Here is a 13,590-nt window from a genome sequence, read left to right on the forward strand (position 1 = left end):
AATTTTTTTTTAAATCATCACTATATTATGGACTACAGACATATATATATATATATATATATATATATACACACACACACACATATATACATACATGCATATATACATACCGTACGTACGTACGTATATATATATAATGTCCAAATAACAGGAAAAGCGCTTCAAGGACCAAAGTATATTCCTTTTTTGCAGCCTTAAGAGAACTCTCGTTTTTTGAGGCTCAGAACCAGGCATTCTCATGGGCTGCAAAAAGGAAACACGACCCGGGAGCGCAGCCTCCAAGAGTGCATATCGCCAATAACTACGCGTGGGGGGAAAGGAAATGTGTTTTGTGAGGAAGAGAAAGAGCGCGCTTCACCGATGCCCGTTGGCGAAATTTTGGAAGAGAGGCAAGAGACTTCAGGCACCGAGCCCCCACCCACAACTGGAGCGGGCGGGAGGCAGGCAGGGAAGGGGTGGGCAAGACCGCCGTTTTTCCACCGTGCGCTGCAATAGCGGCAGCGGCGGCCTGAATCTGGCGCCAAAATCGCGCACCCCCCATCTCCCCTCAAAAGACCCCCCCCACCCTCGGCTGCCCGACGTTCTCTCTCTCTCTCTCTCTCTCTCTCTCTACCTCTCCCGCCGTTCCTTCTCACAAGCCAAGGCCGGGCGGGAAAAAGAAGAGAGCAGCCTCCAAGGGCTCCGCTTCCAACGCATGGTCCGCCCCCTCCTCGCCTCGCTTCCAGGCGAGCCGACTGAGGCGAGAAAGGAGAAAGAGGCGGAGGCGTTCACTGAGGGGACGGCTGACTCGGGGAGGGGGCGGAGGTGGTGTAGTAGCGGGGGATTCTTCCTCCTCGCCTCACTTGCTCCTGTGCTTCCGCGCAGCTCCCCCCCTCCGGCGACGGCACTGCATGAGTGAAGTCGGCCGTTGCATGGCCCCCGGCCGCTGCGCGGCCCAGTGCCAGGTACTCCGCGGCCCGGCACCGGTCCGCGGACCGGGGGTTGGGGATCACTGACCTAAGTTATAGGCAGAGGGTGGGTTTGATTTAAATCAAGTCAATTTCAGCCATGATTTAAATCGCTAGTAAAAAGGCTTGATTTACATCAACTCGATTTAAATTCTAATTTTTAAAGTGCCACTCTCATCTCTGTCCCATAGCAGCTCCTTCTCTCACCTGCTGTTGATTCAATGACAGCAGAGGTGGGTTCCTACCAGTTCGCACCAGTTCGGTAGAACCAGTTCGTCAAATCTACTGAACCGGTTAGAAGAGGTTCCACCAGTGGACCCGGAAAGCAGGCCACACCTACAGAAGAGGTTCCAAAAGTTTTTGAAACCTGCCACTGACACAGACAGACAGACTCACAGAGAGAGAGAAAAGAGAAAGAGAAAGGAAGAAAGAAAAAAAGAAAGAAAAAGTGAGAGATGAAAGAAAAAAAGGAAAAAGGGACAGCGAGACAAAAGGAAGGAAAGAGAGAGAGAGAGAGAGAGAAAGAAAGAAAGAAAGAAAGAAAGAAAGAAAGAAAGAAAAAGTGAGAGAGAGATGAAAGAAAAAAAGGAAAAAGGGACAGAGAGACAAAAGGAAGGAAAGAGAGAGAGAGAGAGAAAGAGAGAGAGAGAGAAAGAAAGAAAGAAAGAAAGAAAAAAGAAAGAAAAAGTGAGAGAGAGATGAAAGAAAAAAAGGAAAAAGGGACAGAGAGACAAAAGGAAGGAAAGAGAGAGAGAGAGAGAGAGAGAGAGAGAGAGAGAGAGAAAGAAAGAAAGAAAGAAAGAAAGAAAGAAAGAAAGAAAGAAAGAAAGAAAGAAAACACATGGCCGGCAAGCCACTCCCACCAGGTCACATGGCCGGCAAGCCACTCCCACAAAGGAAGCCACACCCACAGAGTAGGTTAAAAAAAAAATTGAAACCCACCACTGACCGACAGTCCCAATATTGCAAAATATACAGCCTCAGGCAAGAAAAATCAAAAGCACACATATCGACTGGGTGAAACCAGGCTTAATAGCAGGCACTGTGAGGGGGATCTTGGAGTCTTAGTGGACAACCGGTTAAATATGAGCCAGCAGTGTGCAGCCAAAAAAAGCCAATGGAATCCTAAATTGCATTAACAGATCAAGATCAAGTGAGATACTAATACTGCTCTATAAAGCCCTAGTAAGACCACACCTAGAGCAGTGTTTCTCAACTTTGGCAACTTGAAGATGTCCGGACTTCAACTCCCAGAATTCCCCAGCCAGCATTCGCTGGCTGGGGAATTCTGGGAGTTGAAGTCCGGACATCTTCAAGTTGCCAAGGTTGAGAAACACTGACCTAGAGTACTGCATCCAGTTTTGGTCACCACACTATTAAAAAGATGTTGAGACTCAGGAAAAAGTGCAGAGAAGAGCAACCAGGATGATCAGGGGACTGGAGACTAAAACATACGATGAGCGGTTGCTGGAATTGGGTATGTCTAGTTTAATGAAAAGAAGGACCAGGGGAGACATGATAGCAGTCTTCCAATCTCTCAGGGGTTGCCACAGAGAGGAGCTATTTTCCAAAGCACTTGAAGGCCACACAAGGAATAACGGATGGAAACTGAACAAGGAGAGATTCAAGCTAGAAATAAGGAGAGATTTTCTGACAGTGAGAACAATCAACCAATGGAACAGAAGATGCCTTTGAATGTTGTGGGAGCTTCATCACTGGAGGCTTTCAGGAAGAGATTGGACTGCCATTTGTCAGAAATGGTGTAGGGTCTCCTGCTTGGGCGGGGGAGGGGGGGTTCAAGGTCCCTTCCAACTCTAGTTAATCTGTTAAACTCTTATTATTCCAGTGGTGGGTTTCAAAAAAATTTCTAACCTACTCTGTGGGTGTGGCCTCCTTTGTGGGAGTGGCTTGCCGGCCATGTAACCTGGTGGGAGTGGCTTGCGGGCCATGTGTTTTCTCTCTCTCTCTCTCTCTCTCCTTCCTTCCTTTTGTCTCTCTATCCCTTTTTCCTTTTTTTTCATCTCTCTCACTTTTTCTTTCCTTTTTTATTTTTTTATTTCTTTCTTTCTTCCTCTCTTTCTCTTTCTCTCTCTGTGTCAGTCTGTCTGTCTGTCTGTGTGTGTCTGTGTGTGTGTGTGTGTGTGTGTGTGTGTGTGTGTGTCAGTCAGTGGTGGGTTTCAAAAATTTTTGGAACCTCTTCTGTAGGTGTGGCCTGCTTTCCGGGTCCACTGGTTGGAACCTCTTCTAACCGGTTCGGTAGATTTGACGAACCGGTTCTACCGAATAGTTGCGAACTGGTAGGAACCCACCTCTGTATTATTCCATGTTCTATGTTCTATTCAGTCCTCAGCCCAAAGATGGAAAGCAAAGACAGGGTGGAAAAAGTTTAATAAATAAAACATCCAACCCTCCCAGTGCAGTTTAACAATCATCACGGTCAGAACTGTGAAAACAGCAGCAGCAGCAGCAGCACAAAATAATGGGTCGCCACAAAAGTCATAATAAATTATGAGAGTCATAAAATTATGTAAGGAAATGAAGAGCCAAGGCCAGCATGTCTTCCCTTTTTGGGGAAGGGTTTCAAAATTCACCCAGGAGCTTGTTTGTTCTCTTCTGCAAAACTGGACGTGAGATTTGCATGGATCTTCACTCAACTGAAGGGTTGGGGGAGTGAGAGGAATATCCTGGTGGAAAGATGAGACCAAACAAATTCCATCTGACTCCTCCATCTCGAAGGTGGACAGAGCTTCTCCTGACCTTCCCGAATCTGGAATTTGAAAGCCAAAGTAGTTTTCCTGGAGTGGCCAGCTGGCTGGCAATTCCTTCTCCTGGGGGGCGGGGGTGGGGTGGGTATGAGCTTCTCCGTCCCTCCAAGAGAAACTCATCGGATCCTCACGAGTTGGACTCCTCCTGGGTTGTTCGTGGCCAAGGGGGTTGACTCGGGATCTCGACCAGATATTTGTAGGATAGCCCCACCATGACCTGCAGGGGAAAGACGAAAAGATAGCGTACATAGCTAAAGGTAAAGGTCCCCCTCGCACATATGTGCTAGTAGTTTCTGACTCTAGGGGGCGGTGCTCATTTCTGTTTCAAAGCCGAAGAGCCAGCGCTGTCCGAAGACGTCTCCGTGGTCATGTGGCTGGCATGACTCAATGCCGAAGGCGCACGGAACGCTGTTACCTTCCCACCAAAGGTGGTCCCTATTTTTCTACTTGCATTTTTACGCCCTTTCAAACTAGGTTGGCAGAAGCTGGGACAAGGAATGGGAGCTCACCCGGTTATGCGGCGCTAGGGATTCGAACCGCTGGAACTGCCGACCTTTCTGATCTACAAGCTCAGGGTCTTAGCCCCTGAGCCACCACGTCCCATACATGATTACTTAAGCACAATTGTACCCAGAACACACACTGTTTGATGAAAATTGGATTGTTTTATTGGATAAATAAAACAAATAAAACTTGGGGGGGAAAGGAAAGAAAAACAGGCTGTCAGGGCTGCAGCCATCTTTTCTGTTGGGTCTTTGGCCTGTCACGCTTTCTATTATTCTACTATGCATTTCCTATTGTGGGGAAATGGGAGGGGGGAATTGTACGGAGTTAGGTGCTATGTAGCCATAACAAAATTCCTTTCTAGAAAGCCAAGGTCAACCTTTGTCTTTGCACCTCTGTACCTGACTGGAACTGGATGGGTGGAACTGCCGGCATGGCAGTGGGAGATTGGACCATGTGATGGACTTGTGAGTGTGGGGGGCAAGATCTTGAGCTTTCAACTGGGTGGGGAAAACTGGGAAACTTTCAGATTCGGGTTTTCCCAGATGTGCCAATGTGGCTCTCTTAATAAATTGGAATTTTGAGCAATACTTTGCCTCGGACTCTGATTTACTTTTGGATGCTATTTGGAACCCTGACACTGGCCTTTGCACACTCACCATCAATAGGCTGAGGAGCCCCATCATCACACCTAGCATGATGTACAGATTATCTGTCAATCCTCCCGCCCACAAAGGACCAAGGATGGTGGCGATTCCCCCAACGGAGCGACGGAGACCCTGGCTGAATCCTGCCAAAAGAAGAGAGAACAAGAGAGAAATAGATCCTGCTGTATTAAGGCTCTCATGAGAGTAGTGCGGTGGCCTAGAGGTGGCGCTCTCGCCTCACAATTAGGAGGCTGTGAGTTCAATCCTAGATAGGAGCAGATATTTTTTTCTCTCTCTGGGCACAATGAAGAATATATCTGCTTGGGGGTGGGGGGGACTCGGCATTGGTGATAGGAAGGGCATCCAGCCAGTAAACACTCGGCTCCATTCAGTTGCCCATATTCCACCCCGCAAGGGATTATGGGGTCATTAAAACAAGATGCCTCTCACAACAACATGGAGCCAGTCTGAAAACAGGACTCTCTTTAAAAGCACTTACGAGCCTCATCATTCATTTAATGACCGTTCTAGGTTACCTTGGCACCGAAAAAAAGTGATTTGTGACCATTTTTTCCCCCTCATGCACATAGCAGTATCCCTGGGGTCCACTGATCAAAATTCAGATGGCTCATATTTACGACGGTCGCAGTGTCCCGGAAGCCATGTGATCACCTTTGGTGACCTTCCGACAGGCGAAGTCCATGGGAAAGACAAATTCGCTTAACGGCCGTGTTATTAAGATAACAACTGCAGTGATTCGCTGAACAACAGTGGGAAGAAAGGGCATAAATGCAGTGGTGATATTCAAAAATTATCCCTGGCGGTTCTGTGGGCGCGGCTTGGTGGGCGTGGCTTGACAGGGGAGCATGTGACTGGGTGGGCATGGCCAACTTTTAAAAAACTTTTTTTAGCATTTTTTTCTCCCGAACCGGTAGTTAAAAAGTGCTGCAACAAACTCTGACAAAAGTAGCTTCTTTCAATTCTAGAGCAGAGGTGGTATTCAGCAGGTTCTGACCAGTTCTGGAGAACCGGTAGCGGAAATTTTGAGTAGTATCCTACAGTATCCTTCCCCTGGAGTGCGGAAGGAATGGAGATTTTACAGTATCCTTCCCCTGGAGTGCGGAAGGAAAGGAGATTTTACAGTATTCTTCCCCTGGAGTGAAAAAGGAATGGAGATTTTACAGTATCCTTCCCCTGGAGTGCGGAAGGAATGGAGATTTTGCAGTAACCTTCCCCCAGAGTGCGGAAGGAATGGAGATTTTACAGTATCCTTCCCCTGGAGTGCGGAAGGAATGGAGATTTTACAGTATCCTTCCCCTGGAGTGAAAAAGGAATGGAGATTTTACAGTATCCTTCCCCTGGAGTGAAAAAGGAATGGAGATTTTACAGTATCCTTCCCCTGGAGTGCGGAAGGAATGGAGATTTTGCAGTAACCTTCCCCCGGAGTGGGGAAGGAATGGAGATTTTGCAGTAATTTTCCCCTGGAGTGAGGAAGGAACGGGGATTTTACAGTATCCTTCCCCTGGAGTGGGGAAGGAATGGGGATTTTGCAGTATCCTTCCCCTGGAGTGGGGAAGGAATGGGGATTTTATAGTAACCTTCCCCTGGAGTGGGGAAGGAATGGGGATTTTACAGTATCCTTCCCCTGCCACACCCACCAAGTCCCACCCACAGAACCGGTAGTAGCCATGCCAACACTTGGGAGTTTGGAGGTTGGAATCGGGAACGAGGTGGGCTTACCTTGGGTTCTCTCTGCTGTGATTTTAGAAAAGAGCGACACTTGGGAGACGGCAACGAAGGGTAGGCCCAAGATCTGCAAGAAGACACCTATGATCAGCTCCGTGAGGAGGACAGCAAAGGTACCTGCGTGAGGGACAGAGACATGCAAAACAAGGTCAGGAGAAAGTTCACAGCAAATCATCAGTGTAAATTGCACCTCGGCTTCCTCAACTGGATGTCCCGCCTTCAACTTGGCCATCCTAACATAGCTCTTTGGTGAGTCAAGAATATGTGCTACGTCTTTTCATCGTGATCCATGCAAATATACAGAGAGGAAAACCTGCTAAGAAAACCTTCCACTGCCTATTTGGGCTAGGACAGAGGTCAGCAATCTGCGGCTCTGGAGCCGCATGTGGCTCTTTCATCCGTCTGCTGTGGCTCCCTTTTGCCGGTCAGCTTCACAATTGATAGGACTTTCAATTAGGACAGGTAGAGGACGCTGTGCTAGGAGAAGACTCTATGGTGGGGGAACCAGACTTCCAGTCGGCTCCAGAAATGAATGGTGGGCTTCCGATAAGGACCTTTGTGGCTCTTTTGAGTGTTTAGGTTTGCTGACCCCTGGGCTAGGAGCAGCTTACTGGTAGTCCTCAAGTTATGACCACAATAGAGCCCAACATTTCTGTTGCTAGGCGAGACAGTTGTTAAGTGAAATTTGCCCTGTTTTGCAACCTTCCTTGCCACGCTTGTTAAGTGAATCAACTGCAGTTGTTAAGTTTGTAATGGGGTTGTTAAGTGAACTTGGCTTCCCCCGTGACTTTGCCTGGTGGAAGGTCGCAAAAGGGGGATCACGTGATCTGGGGACACGGCAAACGTCTTAAATAGGGACTCAGTTTGCCAAGTGTCTGAATTTTGATCACATGACTATGGGGCTGCTGAAAGTTTATTAAGTGTGGAAAACAATCGTAAGTCACTTTTTTTCCAGCGCTGTCACAACTTCAAACAGCCATTAAATGAACGGTTTTCAATCGAGGATCACCTGTACCGATGTGACCTGATATATTCAAGGTCCTTTTTCTTGACCTGGCAACATATGAACCTGACCCGGTTTATGCAAGCCTGCTGACTTCCTCTGTTGCAGTTTAAGCAATTGATGAGACCTGACCTTGTCTAGGTGGCTATAAAACATGAGCTGCTCGCATCCGAAAAGGAAGAAGTAAATAATTAGCCAGCAGGTTGACGGGACACAGCTGCTAAAGAGGTAAATGTTCTCTTGGGGGGGCTGATACAAACAGAAATGAAGAGTAATTGAGGAATTTGCCACCGGATGAAACCTTTTGTGGAACTCTGGCTCACCACACTTCAAAAGGAAAATTACACGTTGGAGCATGTTTAGAAATCGACTAAGAATGTGAGTGATCTGGAAACCAAACCCCACACGGAATAGTTAAAGAATCTGGGTATGTTTATCTACTGGAATCTGTTGTGGCCCAGCAGGAGCCATTGGAGCTGCCACCAGACTCCGACAGCGAGGGGCCCTATGAGTTGGCTCTGGAGGATGTGGAGGACCCTGGACAGGGTTCCAACTCCAAGCCGGGCGCAGAGAGGCTGGTTGGCCACCAGGAGGCGCCTGAGCCTTGGATCAGTGGGGAGGAGACAAAGGCGAGTGAGCCGGACGCCAGCAATGAGTTGTTCCTGGATGCCCGGCACCAAAGAGCTAATAGGCGTCAGGAACAGTTGTGCAGTTACAGGAGGTAATTGCACTCAGCTGGTGGTCATTAGGCTCCTCTCCAGTCTATAAAAGGACTGCTTGTGCACACGCCCCTCTTGCAGAAGTCAACGCAGGAACTAATGTTGGAGAACATTATTGTGAGCTTGGCAGGCTGGATTGCTGCCACGGCTTATCTGTGCTGGATTGCTGCCCAAGCTTGTCTGTGCCGGTTTGCTGCCAAGGACCTGTCTGTCTGTTAATTAAATGCCGTAACCTATCTTTGGCTCAGAGTGTGTTGGTGTGGGATGAGTGGGGTCAGAACAGCTTGCTAGCACTGATGATGTCCCTTTGTTGATCCCCAAGTAAAAAACCAAGTTCAGTCAGCACCAAGCACCCCATGATTCGACCCTGGGCTACAAGTATTCTCTTCTAGGAGAACGCTATGTCTCCAGGGCATCAAGAGGTCAGGAACTGAGAAGATGGGAGCGAAGACACCTTCACGCTCTTCGCCAGCCGTCCAACATCATTACCCTGGGGTTTTGCCAAAAACAGCAGGCACCAGACACAGGCCACATTGCAGATGACCAGGCCTAAGAGCAAGATGATCCGATCGGAGAGCCAGGTGCTGAGAAAGCGCACCAGGAAGAAGCCAGCGATGACCTGAAAAAGAAGAGGCACAATGTGTCGGTGTTCCAAATAGCATCCAAAAATAAATCAGAGTCCAAGGCAAAGTATTGCTCAAAATTCCCATTTAATAAGAGATCCATGTTGGCACATCTGGGAAAATCCAAATCTGAAAGCTTCCCGGTTTCCCCCACCCAGTTGAAAATTCAAGATCTTGCCCCCCACACCCACAAGTCCATCACATGGTCCAATCTGCCACTGCCATGCTGGCAGCTTCCACCCATCCAGTTCCGGTCAGGTGCAGAGGTGCAGAGACAAAGGATGACCTTGGCTTTCTAGAAAGAATGTTGTTATGGCTACATAGCATCTAGGTCAGTACAATCTCCCCTCCCATTTTCCCATAATAGAAAAGGCATAGTAGAATAATAGAAAGTGTGTCAGGCCAAAGATCCAAAAGGAATATGGCTGCAGGCCTGATACAATGAGTGTAATCAGACCCTGTGCAGTGACTCTCATAGCAAGGAATGGGGACAACTCGCCATGGCTAAGTCACCACTGCCGACTTGGCACAGGACAATTTAAAAATAAATTTTAAAATATTTTATTTTTTGTCATTCACATTTCATTCTGTCCCTCCTTTGGCATCCTTTTTTTTAATGATTCTATGCCACCACCTTAGAATCCCTTTAAGAGCCTGGGTAATAAGATGTACATTGAATTTCTTCCCTGCTGTAATTGCTGTTTGTTGATATAGTGCTTGTAGCATGTGTATGTATACTACTCCTATATTCCTCTTGTAGATTTAAAAAACCACTATTTGATACAAACCACTCTTGGCAATACTTGTCCCTGGGTTGATACATGTGATCGACCTGTGCACACTCTAACAGTGTTAAGTGAGTTTTGCTCCACTTTATAATGCTTCTTGCCATAGTTGTTAAATGAATCAGTACAGTAAAATACAGGACAGTTAAGTGTCCATGGAGATTATTCTCAATTATCCAGGTCCCGGTTGCCTCAAAGGTGCTTTTCCAAAAGGCAACTGAGCTTTCTTGGTTTTGCCGTGAAGACCTTTCACTTCTCATCCAAAAAGCTTCTTCAGTTTTGACCAGTTTTGAAGAAGATGGCAAGCAAAACATCTTCGGAGGAAAAATTAAAAAAAGTGTCCAGTTGCCTTTTGAAAAAGCACATTTGGGACACGGTTATTAAGTGAATCTGGCTTCCCCACTGACTTTGTCAGAAGGTCACAAAAGGTGACCGCGTGACCCCGGGACACTGCAGACTTCGACAGAGATAGATAACAGCCTCTCCAGCATTAAGAATGAAGTTGAATCCTGTAAATCAGACTCCTCCCCGAGTCCCTCCTTAAATACAATCTTGAGAGGAGCCTAATTACAACCAGCTGGGTCCAATTATCTTTTGTAACCGCATAGCTGTTTTCTCTGTCGATCTGCCCGGCATTGCCGGGCATCCAGGACCACCTCCCTTGTCTCCTCGTCACTACTCCAAGGCCTGACGTCAGGAGCACACTCCCTTCGTCTCTCACCACTGCTCCATGCCTCAGGCACCTCCTAGTGGCCAACCAGCCTCTCTGTGCCCTGCTCAGAGTCGGAACCCTGTCCAGGGTCCTTCACCTCTTCCAGAGCCAACTCATAAGGCCCCTCGCTGTCGGAGTCTGTTTGCAGCTCCAATGGCTCCTGCTGGGCCACAACAAATATGAACCAGCTGCCAAGGCCCCAAATTTTGATCACCTGACTTTGGGGATGCTGCAACAGTGATAAGGGTGCAAAACGATCATAAGTAGTCACTTTTTCAGTTCCGTTGTAACTTTGACAAGTCATTGAATGGCTGTAAGTAAAGGACTACCTGAAATGGGCAGGGCAAGAGGGTCAGAAAAGACCCTCCCTAATTTCTTAGGCTGTAAAAGAGATGTGGGGGGGGGGGAGGGAAAGAATTCTACTTTCATACTTGCAAGATTCTATCAATGTAAGGTAAAGGTAAAGTTCCCCTCGCACATCAGTGATGGGTTGCTCTCAGTTTGGCCAAATTGATAGTAGCAGTGGCGGGAGGCCCCCACCCACCTGCCGGGATGCTTCAGTGCATGCGCAGAAGCGTTGCTCGTGAGCGCGCCCAAACTGATAGTAAAAATATTTGCAACCCACCACTGTCACACAGATGTGCTAGTCGTTCCCAACTCTAGGGGGCGGTGCTCATCTCCGTTTCAAAGCCGAAGAGCCAGCGCTGTCCGAAGACGTCTCTGTGGTCATGTGGCCGGCATGACTCAACGCCGAAGGCGCACGGGACACCGTTACCTTCCCACCAAAGGTGGTCCCCATTTTTCTCCTTGCATTTTTACGTTTTCGAACGGCTAGGTTGGCAGAAGCTGGGACAAGTAACGGGAGCTCACTCCATTACGCGGCGCTAGGGATTCGAACCGCCGACCTTTTTGATCGACAAGCTCAGTGTCTTAACCACTGAGCCACCGCGTCTCGTCTATCAATGTAGTTTGGCAATGAAGTAGAATCAGCTCATTCGGTCCTGATTCCTACCTGCTTTACCTGGCCAGGCCGACACTCTACCTTGTTAAAGTGGCACGGTGAGCAAAATCTCCTATAACATACACACACTGCTCAGTTACAGGGTCAGCCCTTTTTCGCCCTTACCTCCACACCACACAGGAAATACATGATGCTGTTCTCCAGTTCCCCAAAGTTCAAATACTTCTGTGTAATTGGAGTCACCATAGTCTGTGGAGGAAAATCAATACAAGTTTCAGGTTGTTTCCCTATTCTTAGAATGACCTCCAATGCTACAAGCAGCAACTTTCAATGCATTAAACTCCTGCTTTTGATTCTCAACATTTCAACTTCCGAGTCTTCCAAATGAGGAAGAAGGAACTTGGGGGGGGGGGGTCTGGGGGAACCACCAAGGTAGAGAGGTATGGCCTATATCAGAGGTGTCCAAACTTGGCAATTTTGAAACCTGTGGACTTCAACTCCCAGGATGGCTGGGGAATTCTGGGATTCTGGGAATTGGATTCTGGGAATTGGAGTCCACAACTCTTAAAATGGCCAAACATGGCCGGCTGGGGAATTCTGGGAGTTGAAGTCCACAAGTCTTAAATTTGCCAAAACCCAGGCATCCCTTGTGTATATTGATTGATACCCATGATGCACACAAATATGAGGTTTTGCCCACACAGTCGCAACCACCATTGTGATTGGCTGCTCACTGTCAGGAGTTCGATCCTGACTAGCTCACGGTTGGCTCAACCTTCCATTCTTCTGAGTTCAGTAAAATGAGGACCCAAATTGTCGGGAGCAAGAGGCTGACTCTGTAAACCACTTACAGAGGGCTGTAAAGGACTGTGAAGCGGTATCTAAATCTAAGGGCTATTGCTAGAACGATGTATTCTGGCTCACAATCTCCCCATCGCAGCTACTAAATTGAAATATCTTAGCATTAAGCCTTCCACTTTCTGCTTCAGAGCTCCCGAATGAGCTCAGGGTCGATGCACAACTAGGCCTACCTACCTCCAGCGCCGTTTGATTGAAGAGAGTAATGAACTGGGCGGTGAGGAGAACCACCACTTCCTCCCGCAAATATTCTGAAATGAAAAGATAACCACCATCAAGCCTGGAAGAGCCTCATTGAGGCTGAGGAGGCTGGAGGCCCTTTTTACTCTGGTGAGTGTGTGTGTGTGTGTGTTGTGGGAAGTTATCATCCAGCCCTCTCCCAGAAAAAATGAAATATCCTAGGAAATATTGAAAAGGCAGAATGTTTCTCTGGATGTGAAAAGAAACATGTTTTAAAAGACAGAATAGTTGCCTGTAGCTTCCTGCCCGTCCACACTTTGTCAATAGGCCATTGAGAAGGCCAGGCTAACCCACTTTACATAATAAAGACTTCCCCACTGCAGCTGCAGGGGGAAGGGATATTACTCAACTCTCCACATGGCATCTGAGAACTCATACCTGTATTCAAAACAGCCTAGAGAGTAGCCCCCTGCATGGCACCATGGGAGTCTGACAACCAATCAGAATACATTGCTTACCCAGGAACAGGAAACAGAGAGGTGGGACTAAACAGGGTATAAAAAGCCTAGCAAGCCCCTCCTTCAGCCCTTCTCTTCTTCTCCGTCAACATTGAAGCATGTGATCACCCTTTTTCTGTTCAGGACTCAAGCCATGTGGCCCTGTCCAACAATAAACCATCTTTCCAAGCAGCCTCCATGTCTCCAGTGTCTTCTTCCCCACTTGAAGCTGAACCCAGAAGGACATTTCTTTCAACAGTGTGAAAAAGAAATGAAGGATTAATCATAAAACCATCTCCCTGGGTCTTTCTTTGAGAGATCTACTTGGCCAAGTTCAAGGTCGGATTCACCCTCTGAATCAGGCTAACACAAGACCCCGGTTATGAACGGTAGCCAAAACATTCTTCCACATTGGCACTGACTTCCAGTCATTACATTGCCTACTATAAGCATACCAAGTTTTTTCATCTTGGTTAGCTATCTGGTTCACGTTGTGGCATTTTAACCGAATCTAACTTTTTCAATGTAGAATTAAGGAGAAATTTCCTAACGGCGAGAACAATCAACCGGTGGAACGCCTCCTTTTGAGAATTTGTGGTTCCCCGTCACTGGAGGTTTTTCAAGAAGAGACTGGACTGATTTG

General features: G+C 47.5%; 1 protein-coding gene across 2 annotated transcripts in view; it reads right to left on the reverse strand.

The window, feature by feature from the left end:
- Window positions 1-3,565: 3,565 nt before the first annotated feature.
- Window positions 3,566-13,590, reverse strand: part of LOC116514091 (major facilitator superfamily domain-containing protein 8-like) — a 31,644-nt gene continuing 21,619 nt past the window's right edge. For both annotated transcript variants that reach the window (XM_032225532.1, XM_032225533.1), the window contains exons 7-12: window positions 12,448-12,521; window positions 11,578-11,661; window positions 8,821-8,950; window positions 6,604-6,726; window positions 4,876-5,006; window positions 3,566-3,929 (exon numbers count right to left, since the gene is read on the reverse strand). In XM_032225532.1, coding sequence (XP_032081423.1) covers window positions 3,840-3,929; window positions 4,876-5,006; window positions 6,604-6,726; window positions 8,821-8,950; window positions 11,578-11,661; window positions 12,448-12,521 — 632 coding nt within the window. In that variant the 3' untranslated portion in view covers window positions 3,566-3,839. The remainder of the gene's footprint in view (window positions 3,930-4,875; window positions 5,007-6,603; window positions 6,727-8,820; window positions 8,951-11,577; window positions 11,662-12,447; window positions 12,522-13,590) is intronic.

This window comes from Thamnophis elegans, chromosome 10 (genome assembly GCF_009769535.1).
Source record: "Thamnophis elegans isolate rThaEle1 chromosome 10, rThaEle1.pri, whole genome shotgun sequence".
NCBI lineage: Eukaryota > Metazoa > Chordata > Lepidosauria > Squamata > Colubridae > Thamnophis > Thamnophis elegans.